This window comes from Asterias rubens, chromosome 5 (genome assembly GCF_902459465.1).
Source record: "Asterias rubens chromosome 5, eAstRub1.3, whole genome shotgun sequence".
In the NCBI taxonomy this organism is placed as follows: Eukaryota; Metazoa; Echinodermata; class Asteroidea; order Forcipulatida; family Asteriidae; genus Asterias; species Asterias rubens.
Genome location: NC_047066.1, coordinates 20,597,777 through 20,617,369, shown reverse-complemented (window position 1 = coordinate 20,617,369; position 19,593 = coordinate 20,597,777). Strand labels below are relative to the sequence as shown.

The 19,593-nt window shown below is 39.7% G+C and overlaps 1 protein-coding gene across 2 annotated transcripts; it reads left to right on the top strand.

The window, feature by feature from the left end:
- Positions 1-3,260: 3,260 nt before the first annotated feature.
- On the top strand, positions 3,261-18,955 carry LOC117290985 (glycosyltransferase 1 domain-containing protein 1-like). 2 transcript variants are annotated; one of them, XM_033772579.1, is made up of 11 exons: positions 3,261-3,341; positions 8,159-8,312; positions 9,083-9,231; positions 10,118-10,223; positions 10,928-10,979; positions 12,320-12,356; positions 12,900-13,046; positions 13,684-13,777; positions 15,515-15,635; positions 16,264-16,362; positions 18,124-18,955. In XM_033772579.1, the coding sequence occupies exons 2-11, from the start codon at positions 8,245-8,247 to the stop codon at positions 18,271-18,273; spliced, it is 1,023 nt and encodes a 340-aa protein (XP_033628470.1). In that variant the 5' UTR covers positions 3,261-3,341; positions 8,159-8,244; the 3' UTR covers positions 18,274-18,955. The 2 variants fall into 2 exon arrangements, with proteins under 2 accessions (XP_033628470.1, XP_033628471.1); XM_033772580.1 differs by lacking the exon at positions 3,261-3,341 and adding an exon at positions 3,533-3,551.
- The last annotated feature ends 638 nt before the right edge of the window (positions 18,956-19,593 follow it).

Here is a 19,593-nt window from a genome sequence, read left to right as displayed (position 1 = left end):
TGAATTACTAATTGTGAACTCGGGTGTACTCGTTACGTACCTCTATGGAGACTACAGGGATCAATAGAAAAAGGGAAATTAAAAGGACTCCATTAGGGAATTTTAATCTCTCTCCCACATGGAAAGTCTATGGGAAAATTGTTAGGTACAGGGACAAAGGAAAAACAAGAGATGTCTCCATCCACCACAGGGATGATGCACATCTTGAGAATGTTTGGTCTCCAGATAATTGTCTGAGTAGTTTTAAAATTAAAATAAATTAGTATTCATCTGTTATCATATTATACTGGCAGGAGGATTTTGTAACCTGTATTTCTTCAAGACGTATTATCAATCGATTCATTATATAAATATCCGTGAAATTCTTCCCCGGATCGATTATCTCTTATATAAAAAATAATTTTGTTTTTCTTTGAAATATTTTTTTTTTTTTAAATCACCATTAAATGGACCTTTATCTTCTTCCCTGCGACATTAAACGAGTTTATCAAAGACCAATGATCTGGATCCATTTTCATAAAGGTGCTAAGCAGAAAATACTGCTTAGCAAATTTATATGCTAGGCAAAAACAAATGGGTGGGGCGCCAGTAAAGAGTCAGATGACTACGCAGGGGACTGGCCGTGGGGGCCAGTGGAGCTCTGTCCCCCGCGAGCCTGCACGGAAGACGCGGTCCGTTATTAAAGCACGACGAGAGGTCGGGATCATTCACAACTATATCAACTATATGGGCTTTCTGCTGGTAACCAGTTTCTGCTAAGTAACATTTGCCTGTCATTAGCACGTTTGTGTACTTACAGGCTTCATGAAATTGTGCACGGTTCAAGATTGAATATCAACAAACACAACATTATTTTGGGGGATAGGCTGCCTAAATTTATAAATCAAACGTATATTTGTGGGCCACCATTACACAGGATGTTGTTTATTGTCATTCCACTGCTCTAAAGAATGTGTTTTTTAATCCCATTCAAATCATCAGCACAGATACTTGGCCAGTTATCAAGTTTCTTTCATCGTCGCACCTGTTGTATGCGCGCGCATGCCATATTGTTACCATTGGGCAAAACTTTTGTTCAACCAATGACACGTGATTACACGTGTGCAAGCGTGCGGTTCGTACGTTAACTAATGAGGAGCCTCACAAGTTTGCGAACCTAATTAACATAATGACATGATTAGACACTTGAGTGCATCATTTACACACGACAACACTGCAACGTGATTTTAAGGATCAACTTCAACAATTACAAATTTAACCTTGGAACTTTGGACATTTGTATGTTATCCTTGGAGGAACTTTTGACTTTTATTGTGGACTATCGCACTCGGTGAGATGGATTTATCAAAGCGTTCGTTTTACGGTGGAAATCTTCAAGGAAACTGGGATTTTGTGCGAGATTTCTGTGCCGTCTGCAAACTTTTTGAGGGGACCATCAATGACTTTGGACCTGACGGAAACGTGTTTATCCTTGGAACATGGAGGCGGTATTTCTACCATGTTTGGAGGAACTTCTGACATTGTGGAATACGCAGTCGGTGAGATGGATTTGTCAAATGAGCGAAGTTGTTTTACGGTGGAAGTCTACAAACAAGGAGGGATTTTGTGCAAGATTTCTGTGCAGTCAGTGACAAGTTTATGTCAAACTTTTCGAGGGGACCATCGATGACTTTTGACCGGCGGAGGAAAACGTGGTTCGACCCTCGACGGTTTCTTGCAAGAAGTTTCCTCAAGATATACCAAATGGAGGGGTGAGTCCACAGCTGAAAAGTTGTTGAAAATGATGTGAGTTGTACACAAATTCATTCCCCGTAAACGTGTGGCGGTATTTTGAGATGGATACTGACAAATTTTAAGTGAGACATACGACATGTTGTTCTCTCCCTTTTTTTTTGTTTAGTGCCCAGACATTCTTTATGAGCGAGATGTATATACCATGGACATAACCTGTGTTAGTTTGACTTTTGTTTTGTACTCTTTCCTTACAAGTTTACCTGATAAGGCTTTGATAACTATGAGAACCACCCTTCCAGAACAAACAAACAAACAAACAAACGAATAACAACTCTTCCCCAAAATTTTTCTCTGAAAGTTCATTTACTTTACTGGGTTCTGCCTCAGAATACAGAACCCCCCCCCCCCCCCCACCATACCCCGGCGTTTTAATTTGGATAGCTTTGTTTCGAACCTTTTTTTAAATTGTAGGCTATAACTTTACATTTAATTTGGTCATATCAGCACTATCCGTGCAAAAACCTTCACAGGAACTTTTGACTTCGTATCGGTAGCTCAAGTTTAGTGGCATACTTTCATTGCAAAAATCATAAACGGACGGTAGGCTGTGTTGTTGAATAATGCGCAGGTTTTATGAGAGCGGTTCGCTTTTTACTTGTTTTTGACTTCGAGGATTTTTTTTATTTAAATAACGTAATCTTTTACCTCCTAGTTTCCAATTATGTTGGTCCAAAAACAACATTACAGTTTTGCGAACATGTCTGACGACCTTTAAGGAATATTTAGAATATTTAAGCGTACTGGTAGTTGAAGTTTAGTGGCATAATTTTATTGGAAAAAAATAAACGGACGATAGGCTATGTCATGTATATTGTTGAAGAATGTACCGGTTTTATGAGAGCGTTTACACTCGTGTATTTGTGAGTTAGGGGATTTTGTGAAGTAAATGTAATTTAGGGCCTGTTAATTTTCCAATTATATTGGTCCAACCATTCGAGTGGCTTTAGAGAAGGGTTGAAGGCAACTGCCCTCGAGCAAAAAAGTACATTTTTCCCCGGAGTATTGGCACATGGCCCCATAGTATAAAATTAAGTTGTTGTATAATTTTTTTTAAGTCGTCTGTTTTACAATTAGCACATGAAATGGCCGTGGGTTATGGTGGCAGTGGACAGTCTTTTCATTGGTCAATCAATTTCGCTCAACTTCATTGGCCAGTCTTTTGCTCATTAGCATAATTTGTCTGGTAATGTTTATGACGTGTTTGGTTAGTATGGTTATCATCCACGTGCTGTCCTCCTGTACGTGACTTTTAGGCTGCTGGTCACGCCCACAAAATAAACTAGTAAACAAATCGTGCCTCTCGGGGGTGGGGGGGGGGGGGGGCTGCGCGTACTATGTATGTGTGCGGTGCATACTGCATGCTGCAGCGCGAGCGCGGCTGGCTGCACCACCTCGTTCTCTTGCTGACCGACCCCATAAATTGTGCTATGGTTATACATACATATGAGAAGAAGTATGAGAAGAAGGTCATATCGTACAGCTGTTGTTTATGTTGTCAACACGTCAACGTCAGCAAGCTGGAGCATAGAGTTACTCTATGGCTGGAGGTAGGTTACAAATTCTACTTCTAGTTTACTAGTTATATGCTGATATTTATTAGTTAAATGTGTTAACATTTTGATAAAGCTAGATTAGGTGCCAAATCTACTTCTATCTTTACAACTGCTTGTGGATTAAAACCAAGATAAAGTTCCATATTATGATATTGCTGTGTGTGCCGTGATGGTTGGTACACACAAGTGACACAACACACACGTGTAAGTAAATAATGTATTGTGAATGCAATACACACTGACTGACACAGTCAAGTTCACATTAATTTTGTTTGGGTGCAGTGGGGGAGTTGGGCAAGTTCTTTTGGCACGATGGCAGTGCCAGTAGCTAGTGACAGCTTCTTCTGCTACCTGTATGGGGACCCCCCTGTATGTACTATGTGTTCATGCCTAGTGTAGTATAGTAGCTACTGTCTGTACTGTATACTGCGCAATCCAGTACTTCAGCAGATGATGATTCTTCTTCTTCCTTATAAAGTGCAGCCTTCAAATGGTTGAAGATGTACGCACTGCGTGTGAGCGCATGTGTTGACTTAGGCAACAGGAATTTGTGTCAGGTGCAGATAGAATTATGTACAGGTGTGAGTAAAAAGCTGGAGATGAGGTTTACTTCAGCCGGGGGTCCCTTAACGCCAGTTTGAAAGCGTCAAGGGACGGGTACACCGCAGGATCAACTGGGAGGTTGTTCCAGTCCCGGATGGTTCGTGGGAAGAAGGAGCTGGCGTAGACTGAAGAGCTGGTATGTGGGATTGTGAAACGAGAGCCATGACTTCTTGTTGATGTGGTTGAGTGTGTGAGAAGGGTGTTCCAAGGGATGTCGACCAAGTTGAATCTTATTTTGTACATCATTTGAAGGCGGCTTTGGTAACGACGTTCCTGAAGAGAGGGCCATTCGAGGTGATCTAGCATGGCGGTAACACTGCTCGTTCTTCTATAACCTCCCATGACGAATCGAGCTGAGCTTCGTTGGACTTGCTCTATAGCTTCTTGATGTTACGTTGCGTGTGGGGATCCCATGAAGTTGCTGCGTATTCGACTGCTGTCGAATAAAGGTGGTGTAGACAGCTTCTTTGATTTTCTGGCTGCTGTGGCTCAGATTGCGTCGCTGTCTGATGATTTCTCCGTCTTGGCTCTGATATCGAAGGCGACATTGATTGGACTACATTGTAACAGCACAGTCAAGCAATAGGCATCTCTAATATTGTCAACTTCTCTTGAACATTTGTAATAATGGGTAATGTACGACATTGACTTGCATGATGGAGCAGCAGGTTTTTGAACCCACAAGAACTACATGTAGGAATCGAGCCAGCAACATCCTGTGCCTGATTCTAACGCCTCATCCTAACTCCATCAAAGGCACTTAAGATAGAATGAGTCAGTTATAATGGAACTGTTCTGAGTGAACATTGACTACCATCAGTAGGGAAAAAAAAGTTCTTCATCTACTTCAAGTCAATACATGTATGGCTGTATTAAATCTGACTTTGAACTGTTGAAATCTTTCACTACCCCTTTTTCAGTGATTAATCTTATAATCCTCCGACAAGAAATCCAGCAAACAATAGGGAGAACATTCCCATTCATTAACATTTAAAAATATCATGCTAGCCAAGCTAGTTACTCCCTAATGTGCATTGAACGGGTTGGAACCTTTGGTCGTTTAGGAAGAAGGCCAGAATGCACAAGAATGTGAAAAGTCTAGGATTGACTTGGACCAAATCAAGACATTGGATGAGTGTGCAGAAGAAAAACGATGCCCTCTTTTGGTCATTCACCAACCGCATGCTGAAGGATCCTGATACAAGAATAATATTAGCGCTTCATCAAAGCCAAGCAGCACACAACACTGTCTCTCACCTCTGAGACACCAATGTAAAGCAAGGAATCTCAGATCATGTTAACGCATAGTGTACATCCTACCATCAGTAGGAGACTGCTACATGCATCTATGTAAAGTCTGACATTGAACTGTTGAAATCTTACAACCCTTTTTTCAGTGAGCATTCTCAATGATACTAACGAAAATAAAGAACAATCCCACTCCAAATATCTCATGCCAGCCATGCTTGTTACTTCCTAAAAGTACATCAAACATTGAACAGGGCCAGAATGTACAAGAAAGTTGAAATGAAGACTCACTTCTAGACTTGGGCTAACTCAAGACATTCCGGATGAGTGTGGTGAAGAAGATTCAGTCCTACTACTGGTTGTGTATCAACCGTATGCTGAATGATCATGGTGACAAGTACAAGAAAAGTGTCTGCCATTTATCAAAGCCGAGCAGCAAGAAAGCATTGGTATCTCACCTCAACTACAACAATAAGCCGGTCACTGAAAACATACACTACAGCTCATCATGCTGTGCCAATATAAGAGATCCATCTGCTGTCATTCTTCTCAAAGGTGAATTCAACATGGATGACATTGATTGGACTAACAGCACAGTCAAGCAAACGCTTAACGAAACCACTTAGTGTCAACTTCTCTTGATCGCTTGTATTGACATGGAGTAGCAGGTGTCTGGACCTACAAGAACTAGGGATCGAACCAGCAACATCCTGGACCTTATTTTTACGACTCGTCCTAAATCCACCAAGAGCACTTAGATAGTGGAAAGAATCAGTGATGATGCTGTTTCAAGTAAAGTTGACCTACAATGTACATCCTACAAGAAAATTCAAGCTAAGAACTTCTAGCAAGATCAAGCATTTTCAACGATCCACCATTGAGCAATCCAGCTGTAAATATTAGAGAACATTTCCAGTAATGTCACAAGATGTCATGCCAGCCAAGCTTGATACTCCTTACATCAAACAAAGAAGAAATCAAGAATGTACAAGAATGTGAAGAACTCAAATTCTAGGATTCGGCTCGGACCAATTCAAGTCATTCCAGATGAGTACATGTGCAGTTCACAAGATTCGTGTCTTCTACTTAACATGCTTAACATCCACAATGCTGAATGATCAGAATAACATACACAAGAAAAGTTTGTGGCGCTTCAAAAAAGCCAAGTGGTGCAATATCACCGGTATTTCAGCCCTGATGACACACAGGAATAAGACAGTCACTGACAATAAAGAAAAAAGCCAACATGCAGTTCAAATCTGGAAGGTGTGCACAGAATCCTGAAATTTCACCTTCCCTCAAGACGGTTGATTGCAGTACAGGCTAGGGTAAAATATTTATCGATCATCATCTTCAGCTAAGTAATGAATCATAATGACACACAAACAACATTCTGAATCCTGGCTGTTCCTGTGAGTCGCAACACATCATCACAGCCAATGACTTTGCAAAAGCCCTTTTTGACTGAAAAGCACTTTGCTTCATCATCCTTGACTTCTCCAAGACTTTCTTTGATCAAGTACACCACCAGAGACTCCTCCCATAAAACTACATCCTGAAGTTTGTGGTCTTGAAGTGGTTTGAAAACTTCCTTATAAAGCAATCCCAGCGATTAATGGTACTTGTAGATGGCAAAAGTTTGGAGTGGGCAGATGTTTTCTCTGGAGTTCATGAAGGCACGAAGCTAGGACCATTATTATTTCTTGCATTCATCTATAATATCGACTCCATCTCATCGTCTATTCACAAATGATTGTTCGTTAGACGAGCCTAGTAACACCAAGGATGACTGCAAAAATATTGGTTCTCTACTGCAGTCTTGGTCATCGAAATTGCAGATAAAATTCAAGTCGACCCAGTTCCAAGCAATGCAAGTCTCCCACTGTACCCACAAAACAGCTTTGAGTACAACCAAGGCATAGACGTATTGACACCAATTTGAACATCCATATCTGGGGTCTAACCTTCACACCCAAGCTCTCCTGGAAAGCTCACATATTAAACAAACATCACCCTGAAAGCCAACTGAATGTAGGGACTCATCAAGCTAACCTAAGACACTGTTGTTTAAGATTGAAAGACCAGGCATAGATAGTACCATCTCTATTTTGAGACTCCATCTAGAAAACTGCTCGGCCATCAACCAGGTTTAAACCATTGGAAGAAAGATTTGTGCAGTTACATATACATCCTACCGGACCGAGAGCATTAATTGAAATTCTCAGGAGTCTGCAGTGGGCGTCACTCCAATACTAGAAGGGATAAAGAGCCGTACCTCATTCACCAGTTACTCACAACCATGTCTAATGTTAGACTGAGAAACAACCATTCAGCAAAACACTGTCAGCTTCTTACAACCCATTCCTAAAAGGATATCTGCAAGTTCTCCTTCATGCCCACACAGCAGGCAGACTTTGGAGCTTACTCCCTGCAGACATTATCACCACTCCATCAGTGATGGGCATCTTCAAATCACAACATGTAGCTTGAAGGATTTTTGTTTTAAATTGCACTTCTTTACTCTGCACAACTTTCCACTTGCTTCACATACATACAGTACTCCTTTTTTTTTTTTACTTCAACTTTACATCCAACAATTAAGTGGACTTTGCTGGGTACCAGTTCTGAAACATACCCAATCTGATTACTGAACAAAAGTGGCCGTTCGATTTGGCATATTTTCCCACTGAACTCACAAGTGAAATACATAATCAAAAACTAATGATAAGAACTACATGTATGCCTATTTGTTAATTTGTTTAATGTAGGCCTACATTGCATCGTATCATAAATTATTACTAGTGTAGGCCTAATCATAACAACCATGGGGATAGGGTACATGTCCATTGTGTTGGGGTGGGTTAAGGGGCATTGGTTAAGTTGCTTAGGGTTCCAGCCTGTGTTTGTACTGATACAATTATTTGTATATTGTTTAACTGTCAACTTTTTGCTTTCCACAGAGTGACTAGTGTAAAGTAGCCAATATTAATTGGTGAACCCTTGGGTCACTATCTGATGATGATTCTTGAGAATCAACAGCTTGTCTATGAAGGTTTTGGTTCTTTCTGCACTAAGGGCACACACTGGGAACTTCTCATCTGCTCATAGAATAAGGTACTCATACTTTAAATAGATCAATCTCATCAATTTTCACGTCTATAGCCACACAGCCATCCCTAACCTTTCAAAATGAATGTTCTTTGTTTGATTGTGTTGGACTGAGGTATGCACAAGTAAACTTAAATTATGTTTTGCAAGGGCTTACGTGCATACCGCAAGAGTCGAACATTTTGCTGTTGAGTTACCATTTTATGGTGTTGGGTTTTGTTAGTGAGGAAGGATCTCAGTAAATCTCTCTCGGGGACCCAAATGTTTCCATAGTGGATGTGTTGTGCAGGGCTAAGCAAAAGTTACAAGGATGCCCTTACATGTAGTTTCTAAAGAGATCAGATATAATCAAAAAATAATTTGTCATAATAACCTTTTTTTGCATCAGAGGGATAAAGAATGATATTTTTTTTTACCCTTATACTGATGCGTAATAAGGACTGTCGAGACTTTATCTAATCAGTACATTACCAGAGTTCTGTAAAAAAAAATCCACAGGCAAATTACTCGGGTTGGATTCGAACCCACGACCTTTGTATTGCAATAGCAGATGTCTTACATGTACCTGTAGACCACTGAGTTAGCCCGGTGATTTGCCTGCATAGTCTTCAGTCAGTTAGAAACGCTGGTGAAGATGCTGCTTTATTCCACCGCTCCCCCTTTCCGGCCGCCACCCCGCCCTGCTAATATATTTATTTAAAAAGTGTAATTGTACTCTAAGAACACAAACAAAATGTGAGAGATTCAAACTAACCACTTCCATTTTATGTTTTCAGTGACTTTTTTAAACAAGATGGCATTGAGAGTGAATTAGTTGATAGCAACGGCTTTAGCAGTGGTGTTGACTTCAACCATCATGTTGTCATGACAGCAGCTGACTGTGTGCTAGCCATACACGCCTACCGTAGTGGCAGGCTCCTCCTTGGTAAGATTTTGATTTTTTGTAAATGTAGATTTTTTAGGCTTTGCAAGGCTTCACATGTTTCTACCTGGCATAATAAGGCAGAGCGGTTTAGTGAACTGAACTCAAGTTCTGGTGTTTTTATCATCAGAATGTGGGTTAGGGTTACGTTCTTGACACTTGTGGAGGAAAACAGGGTTACATGTAATTGCACCCAAAGTCTTCCCACATATGTACTGGCTCACACCCACTTTGAAACTGAGTATCAAATTGACTGGTTCTTTTGGGGAAATACCTTGACCGCAATTCATAGCTATTAGTAACAGCGCGTAATCTACTTCTAAGCGCGCGCGCGTAATCTATTTCTAAGTGCGCGCGCGAACACACAACCCACGCGCAACAGACTCTTCGAAGTTTTTGAAAAAAAATATTTTAAACCTCGAATTTTCAATTGTCAAAATGTCTGTAATTGTATTTTTAAAAATATTTTTTAACAAAAGGGCATTTATGAATGGGAATAAAAGAGTAGTGACTCGTTCTTAAACGTCCGTTTAAAACCTTGCAGGGTCGTTGCTGTGCGCTTCCCTTCGCCTTGGGCTTTTATCACACGGCAATTCGACCCTGCTGGCTTTAAACGGCCATGTAAGAACTCGTCGCTACTCTTTTATTCCCTTATTTAAAACCGACAAGGTCATGGCCGTGCGGGCGCCGCCTTTGGCCTTTATCATGCAGCCACGACCCTGTCGGTTTTTAACGGTCGTTTAAGAACTTGTCCCCACTCTTTTATTCCCTTGCTAATTGGTCATTATATCTGTGCTTTAAAAATGGCTTCTGCATCTAGCATGTCTAGAAAGATTGAAGATTCTATACTGCATAGGTGCTAAGACCTTTTGGGTATTTTCTGTTGCAGAGTGTCCTGTACCGTACGGCATAGTGTTTGGTGGCACAGACATCAATGAGTATCCTAAGAATCATGAGAAATTACGGACCATGACTGCAGTCATAATGAAAGCAAGGTAAGCTTTGAATATTTTAAAGACAAATTACTACTGGGCACTTTTGTTCTGGTTTCATCCGCTCCTTTCACCTTTGGGACATAGATGGCTGTGCCAATCCTGCTAAGGATCAGAACCTTGCATTTGGGTTTCAGTTCCTACCTGAATGGTGGGTTTTCCCCAGTTGGGGTTTTCCTCCCACATCTAAGCTTTAGATAGTTTCAACATCATTAGCAAATTTTCTTGCATCATTATTGGAAAAGCGGTAGCCTACATGTATGTATCAATTATTGCATCAGCAAAATTCACTTCGCTTTGGCGTGAAGTATAAACTGTGCTTTATAAACGTATGATCATCCTTTTATACCCTTATTTGTAACTAATGCAGGTTCCTATTTTCTATTACGCTACTCCAGATGTAAACATAAAACCAATTATGCAAGATTTCACCTTCATTTTTTTGGGTACTGACTTTCATTTTTTTGGGTACTGACTTTCACTTCTAAATACAATCTGCATAAATTTCTTTAGTACAGTTTTTATGTTAGTTTTGTCAGACAACTTAAAATAGCACAGCAGAAACGGGAACAGTTTTGTCATTGCATGATTTATGGAAACTGACTGAGCTTCAATTGTTGAAGCACCAACTAAAAGTTTCATGACCTGTTTGATAAGATTATTGTGTGTAGTTTTGTTTATTTTTTAATTTCGTTTTAATATAACAGGTTTCTTGTGAGTTTTAATCAAGCCATGAGGGATCAGGCTGTTACATTATGGGTAAGTACTGTCATTGTTTGTTTACATATTAGTTGATAAAATGGCCGACAGCCTTGTAGGGTCTGTGTTGAAGCCACTGACCTCATTACTATAATAAGCGAATAGTTCCCACGGTCAGCTCATTACCATAATGCCCGCGAAAGACAAGACATATTTACATCACACACCACCACCACGGACGCTCAGCGAGCATGATAGGGTCCAAAGGTCGTGATAAGGGAAGTGCGTGATTTGACGTCAAAATGAATAATTCATTTGCTTCCCATCCTGTGTCGTCTGCAATTGGTCTGACGAAAGATACACATATTCATGAGCTGCATACCAGCATGTCCAAGAGCCCACCCATTTTTTTCCACTAGTGGAATTTTTTTTCATGAAACACATTAAACCCGGAAGTTACAGACCCAACAAGGCTGTCGGCCTGACGGCCTCCGCATGCGGTTAGTGGTACGAGTGCGGATGACTTGTGTGCACAGTAGTCGTACGATGTGACAGTGTGTATACGGGTGGGTCATGCGGTGTGATTACACGCACCACTCACAGGGTATATGGGTGGGTTTACAGTAGCGTCTTTTCGGAGCGAATAATGCGACTGCCTTGAGCAAGGCTATGTCACTCAAGGCAAAAGCTATAGCAAACTAAACAAAAATGTTGTGGTTATTTGCATTTCATTGACCATATATTCCAATATCTGGGCCCAATTTCATAAAGCTGCTTAAGCACACAAATCAGTTAAGCACGGTAAATATGGTTACCATTCAAACTTCCATGTCACATGTAGGCTACAATTTGTGACTGGTATCCTGCTCATTTCTGCTAAGCAGAAACGTGTCAATCAAAATTCTATTTTTAAGCAGCTCTACGAAATTGGGCCCTGATTGTCAAAATATAATGTAAGACATGTTCAGGAAAACCAAGCTCCATTATTCATGGCTCTTCCTGCCATAGAAATTTGTTCTCAAGTTCACCAATTACCACTTAACTTACTGCACTATTTGTGTGAGCAAAGAATGCTTAGTTATGTGTAGCATGCATAGGTATAAACAAAACTTTCTGACCCTTTCTTTGAACTAAACTGGACATATTTTTCTACTACCGCAGTATACTGTGGGCAACAATGTTTTCATTCTGCGCTTACATGTACATGTATGGCCTACAAATTTTGCACTGTGAGTGCAGAATTCTCTGGTAATCAGTGCCATGATCGACAAATTTACATTTTTCATTAAAAAAAAATTCCCATGAAATCCAGAATTCTGGTCTTAAATCAATGCAATTTGAATAACTGTTAAATTACCCTAGTTAAATAGTTTAACTTAAGATTTAATTATTTTTTGCAGCCTGACATTGGTAGCAGACTGTACACCCAGCCACAAGGTAAGGATGCTCTTGAAATTAGTGGGGAAATAGCTGATGTTGAGTCTGGATACAATTATGTATCTCGCTCGAGGACACAAGTGCTGTGAATGGAACCCAGACTCCGACAACAAAGAATTTTAGTTTGGTGCTCTGGATCGCTCATCCAAAACAACCTTATTATCTAAGCATTTAAACATTTCGCTAACTGGCAAAAGTTTAACCAGCCAAAATACCAAGTGTACCATCGAGTACATGCCATCGCTCTTTCTCACACTTGTCACCTGCACAATTGCCGCACCACATAAAAACTGATATGAAACCAGTTCCTGCTGCTTTTTCTGTATTTATAATTTATATTTCATTTTGTAACTTCTCATTCTGTATTTTATAATGTTTTTCTTTGTGAAGCGCTTTGAGACACTAAATGTGTTAACTTTCACATATCATTTTTGTTCTCCATGAACTTTGACTCTTGATTGTTCTCCTGCTTTATCCACCTTATGAATTTTGACCCTGGTGATTATTTGATTAAAGTCTACTTGTGTTCTTGATCTCTTTTAGGAGTTGTAACCTCACCCTCCAGCCATTTTGATTTTCACCTCCATCTTCGTGATGCGTGTGGCATTCCAGATCACAGCAAGATATTTCTGTTGGTGGCTGGAATGAGACCAGTCAAGGATCCATTGTATCTGGCTCACCGTTTTTCAGGTATTCTGATTGTTTTTTTTTCTTTTTATACAATGGAACAATAGACCGATCCATTAAGCTCCGCCCCATTGCGTTTTGAAGGTCCGACAAATAAAGTCCAACATGCGTGCGCGTATGCTTTGGCGAACGCGGCAGAGTTGTGCAGAGAGGCATTGGAGAGGCTCACGTGTTCTTGCTCACACGTGCGATTGGGCGGAGCCTAATGGATCGGTCTTTTACTTCACTCACTTGCATTGTTGATACCTTTTTGATATTGTTCATACTACAATATCTTTGCACTACTGACTGAATGTTTTTACTTCAAAGGCAGCAAGATTTATTTTTTTTTTTCAAATTCTCAAATAAAAGTGTATATCAAAAGATGAGGGTTGCTATAGTCAAAAAATGTTACAGAAAACACAACATGAAAGGAATAACAAATTCATGATAAACTTGAAACTTGGATGTAGATGCACTTCACTTACCTCTTAAAGACACAGTTGAACGCCAAAGACTTGAACGGACATGGCTTAAAGCTGCAGGGGGGTCTGTTTCATTTTGTGTTGGATATGTAAGTAATATCATTGTCCAACATGGACAATGTGCTACAGGTGAGAATTTTTTTTCAGAAGGTCTTTTCCTTGTTTTCTTTTTACAGAGTGGCATAATGAGAACAGGAGTATTTATCTTGTCATCATGGGACCATGTTTGGATAATCAGTTTGCAGAAAAGGTCAAAGTAACCGCAAAACGGTATGTACATGTGGTACCTCTTTATCTTTAGTTCTTTTCAGTTTGGGCTTACTGGGATATTGGGGCGGGGGGGGGGGGGGGGGTGGTGTTAAGGTTAAGGGAATGTATGCTGCACCTTGGATTTACTCTTCATTAAAGATAATGAACTTTCACTCTAAGTGAGATAAAATATCATGTTAATTGAGAGACGTGTGTGTTTTTAAAAAGGTTGTATTTATTGTTTCCGTTTTACCTTAACCCCAGTGTGCATTGTATGATGCCTGTAACAATAATAATAATAATAATAATAATAATAATAATAATAATAAGACTTGTAATGCGCACATATCCACCCTGCTGGGTGTTCAAGGCGCAGTAAAACCAAAAACAAAACAAAAACAAAAACACAACACAAAGAAAAACAGACACAACAAAATTAGTCATTGAAAACCTGTGACATAAGATAAGTTTTGAGAAGAGACTTGAATTTTGCGGTACAAACACAAGATCGAAGATTAAGTGGTAGAGAGTTCCAGATGCGTGGCGCGGCTGAAGAAAAAGACCTGTCACCCCATGAGTGTCGAGACTTGGGTTCAATGAGGAGAAGAATGGAACTTGATCGAAGATTCCTTGATGGAGTGTAAACTTGAAGCAGTTCAGAAATATAGTGGGGAGCCTTGCCATTTAGAGCTTTGTGGACAATGAGCATCAGCTTGAAGATGATTCGTTGAGAGATAAGGAGCCAGTGTAGTTGTTTCAGAATGGGGATGATAGAACAGGATTTTCTAGACAGTGTCACAATGCGGGCAGCAGTATTTTGGAGCCGTTGAAGTCGGGAAATCTGGTTGTTAGGAAGACTGTAGAGAAGAGCATTGCCGTTGTCAAGCGGGAAGTAACAAATGCGTGAATGACCTTTTTAGTGGCACTTTTGTCCAAGTACTTGCGAATCTTACCTATATTCCTGATGTGATATGATGATAAACGAACAATATTGTTGATGTGTGGCTGAAGTGTCATCGATGAATCAAAAATAACCCCCAAGTTCCGAGCTTTCAGCGAGGGAGCTATCCGAGCATCACCGATGGAGATGTATGGCACTGAAACCTTAGTTAACTGTTGACGTGACCCAAATAAAAGGAACTCTGTCTTATCATCATTTAACTTCAGGAAGTTTTGTTGTGTCCAACGTTGAAACTCTTGGATCGAACCTCTTGTAACTACACGAAGGCAGTGACTTCTCTGGTGCACATAAAGATTTTTAAATGGAAGTGACCTTTGCAAATTGAAAATGGTGTTGCCCTCTTTATGATGAAATTCCAGGCCTGCTGTACAGCATCATGTCCAAAATACACATGGTCAGGTTGGAGGTAAACACGCGCCCTTGACTGACCAATTTTTCTTGACTTTGTGGCTTTACACTGTCACTCTTGATGATGCTTTCTGTCTGGTCGTGAGCAGTGTCCTTACATTCAAATTCAGATTCTACTCGGGTGGGTTTAGAACCACCATTCTCCTGAAGACGAGCAGAGTATACTGTTTGAAACGTCAAGACCAAATTGGCTCTGCACCACTCCTTCAAAAGAGATTTTACTCATGGTTGTACCCGCAAGTTTACTATTCATATTTATATTTATAGTTACTCTCACCATTATCACGTTGAGCTAACCACTCGACCACAGAGTGTGCCTGGTGATGAGCGCCAGTTCACATCATGTATTTTTGTTAATAACTTAATTTCTTTTTACTTTGTGTGTGCAGGTTGCCAGGGGTTGAGATGATAGAACCTTTAGCACAAGATGACTGCCATAAAGCCATGCAAGAATGTACTGCTGTAGTCAACTCGTCGCTGAGTGAAGGCATGTCCACTGCTATACTAGAGGTACAGTGTAGTTAATAATAATAACTGACATGTATATAGTGCTGGTGTGGCACGATTTGTTGTCCCCTCAAAGATTCTGTCCCCCATACGGCGAACTGTACGTGTACTGATACTTCAACTGTGTACTTCTTCTGCTATCGCCCTCTTTTGTTTTATCATCCTCCAGCTCATATTAATTTACCAAATGCGGGACAGAATCTGCTGGGACAGATTTCCTGTTGAACTGTTATCAAGCATTTTTGATGCTCGAGAACACAAGCTCGTCTGCATGGTTACTGGTCCAGATTCTGTTTAATTCTTGAACTTCTTGTGTACTGCAAGCTAATATCAGCTCGCGTGCACACTCGCAGTTTACCCACATACCAATGACTGGCAAGTGCCCTACAGTAAAGTCAATTCTAGGTGCTTCAAATAGTGGTTTAAGATTCCATGCAAATTATAAGACAGACTTTTCAGTGCTGAAATTAAAATTTGTTATAAATTTTTAGCTGCTGTACATTGTATTTATTGAAGTGACAGTAACTCTTAGTTTTGCACACCAATTGACCGTAGTTGGCACAAAACACTGTGACTTTGCAAGATGGGTCAATAAATGTACATATTTTTTCTCCTTTTGGTAACATTGCAGGCTATGGATTTATGTGTACCAGTGATAGCACGCAACATACCAGGAAACAGAACACTAGTTGAACATAGACAGACTGGTCTGCTGTATGACACTCCACAGGTCAGTACCATTGCATTGAGTTAGCCAGGGTTTGCTGTAACTAGTCAGCAGGACCAGTTAGTGGTTTCTTTTAGTTTTCACAGTCAGATTCTCCACTGGTCCAAATTTCATATTTAGTAGATGTGTATGTTTAAAAAAAAAAATGGCTACAATTTGATAAAACCTGTGAGCACAAAGCTTGCTAAGCACAGACAATTTATGCTTAACAGAAACAGGTTACCTGCCAAAAGGTGACACCGTTGTGACTGGTGTCCCACTCAATTTTTGCTCAGCAAAGAATTTTGTCAAGCAGTATTTTCCGCTCAACAGCTTCATGAAATTGGGCCCAAGTGGAACCACTTGGAGAAAATATTTACTGGTCCTGTGTTATTTCAACCATCATTTGGCCAGTAAACCACTGTTAAAGGGTCTGGGTACTTTTTGTAGGACCAAAAACACAATGTCCACAGATTTACAATAAACTCACACAGTTTGAAGATAAAGCTTCCCTGAAAATATTACTGGCTGATGTGCTGTAGGTTATGAGAAATGAGTAAAGCAATGTTATGAAAATATTTTGGTCTCAGTGATCATTAAATTATGTTAGCATGTAAAAACGTTTTTTCATGACAATGTTTTACTCGTTCATGTCGTTTCCCAAAACTACAGCACCTCAGCAACTAATATTTTAAGGTAAGCTGTCTATTACCATTATTTTTAAACGGCTTAGTTCAATGTAAATCTGTGATCATTGTGTTTTGTGCTACAAAAAGTACCCAAATCCTTTGAGGGGGTACAGTTATATCCCTCAGAAAGGGAGAGGGTGTTGGGGTGGGGGGGGGGGGGTAGGCAACCTGTTTCCTCTTGCAGCATGTGTGATATTTTATGTCAATTGTATTTTATGCTTGAGGTTTCTCTATTTCATGGTTAGCCTAGGGGGAACACTTACTTTCCCCTCCAGCTCAAACTTCCTCAGGCCCGAAATCCTATTGTAGAAACCCACTGCCACAAACCTCTCGACCCTCCACACCCCTAAACAAGTGTGTAAATGTATATACATGTACTGTATTGCTTTGCATTACTTGTTTTTACATCAACAATTTGTAAATTGAATTGTCTTGTATTGCATTTTTGATGTAATCTCACTGGTTTAATTACATAATTGTTGTGATGAACTTTTGTCTTGGTATGTTTTATGTTATTGCTTAACATTCCAATTCTTTTGATTTGTCTGATTTCTGTTGCATAATATTTCCTCATACATTATTCCTAATTGATTGATATGTTTACCTGTCACTGATTTATATGCTATTATTGTATTGTATTTTATTTGTACAATTCCCTCCCAGTGAATATATATTTTGTCATATTTTTCAATTGTTAACCAATGAATTCATTGAACTGAGAATCTCACAAATCAGTTGTTTTGAACCATTTTATTTGTCTCTCTTTCCTTTGATGAGTAAACCATAAAATATAATTTAATACGATTTGAAAGACTTTGTGCATACAACCATGGTTTTTTTTTTGCAGTTAGGCTTTATAGTTTCTCTGTTTAAAAATAAATAGGGAGAATTTGTCTTGTGTTTTTCTATGTTAATTTTGTATCGTTTTTTTCATTACAGTTTTCAGTACGTTATATTTATGTACATTTACTTGTAAAGAAATATGGTATATTTTTTGAGAAGAATTGATCCCTGGCTGCTGCCACCTAGTGTCCTCTTCCCATTTTCCTCTGGTTCAATCTGAAACTTACTTTTCCCATTATTTTCTTCTTTATAGGAATTTATCTTCTTGGCTAAAGATCTTCTGATGAACCCTGAGCAGCGGTCAGTAATCACTGCAAAGGCCAAGCAGTTGGTCGAATCCTGTCACTCAGCACAAGCAGAGAGGTTCATGTACACTGGTCTCATCAAGAAAATGCTGCCTTGACAGAATAAGCTTGCAAGCTGAAGCTTTGAGTGGATCCATCGGACGAAGAAAGCAGTTTATATAACAATAAAGAACCGTTCTTGTAGAGCACATATCATAATATTCACATAAGTCTCTATGTGCCTGTGTTGAACTTGTTCACCAATTTTATAGGGACAGGATAAAAGGCCTTGAGTCAACCCACCCCCTTGTCTGTGCCAAGCAAGATTAATTATTCGGTCAGCATGAGAAAGAATTCTTGCTCAACAAGGGATAAACAGCATACCCAAATTTGTTTGAAGTTGAGGTAAAAAGAGAAAGAGACGCAGGGGAACTTCAGCCATTGTATGTAAAGATGGGAGTATCTAGATTTGTTTTTCTATAATTTTCCCACACTTTTATGGATAGTGTGCTGTTTTTTAACCCAGCTCCAAATCTGCCTAAACTAGACATCAACCAAGAAAGTCTTGAAAATTTACACAACTGAAAGCAATAATTTGTTTAAAATATTTTGATAAAAACCACTAGTGTCACAATATCGAATTGAAGCTGACTTTCCCACCTAAATCTAAATAGATTTTTATCAAATGATTGTATAGAAAACGATTATATTGTGATTTTAAAATGATTTGTATAGTACTGATGATTAAAACATGCTGGCACGTTTTTTAAATTATTAAAATTAAACATAAGTGTTCTCCCATTAATTTGTTGATTTCATTTGTTTCAAAATCTACTGTCTTGTATTATCAGAAATTTCGTTGCCAGTTTACCACAGCGGGTGTCGCATGCAATTATGTCCTCTATGCAATACTATCTGGAGGACATTATTGCATATGCAATAATGTTCGCCGGACGGTTTTGCATATGCAATCGTGTCCGCCCGGGCGCTGCTGCATAACGTAATTGTGTCTGCCCGGACACATTTGCACATGCAGTTGTGTCCGCCCCCGTGCAAAACCGTCCTTGCAGTAAATTAAATGCCATGGCATTTGTTTTACAAGCTAAGTGCATCATCATGTTCGGCCGAGCGGACACTATTGCGTCTGACACGAGCAGTGGCAACTCAAAACCCCGAGTTGTAGTAATTAAAACCAAGAGGGCGCACTATCGGCATCACGGTAAGAAATTGCACGATCAATAAATAATGGCAAGCCATGCGAACCTTGTATACTGCCACCATCGGCTCTTTGTAAAGAGACAGCTGAGACGAAAAAAGTGATGTAATTGTTCATGCACCCCCCCCCCCCCGCGTACTCCACCCCATTTTAAATCTGAACGATTGAGGTTCAAATGTACATGTATAATGCAAATCTAAAGTTAAGTCCAGGCGTGTGAGGT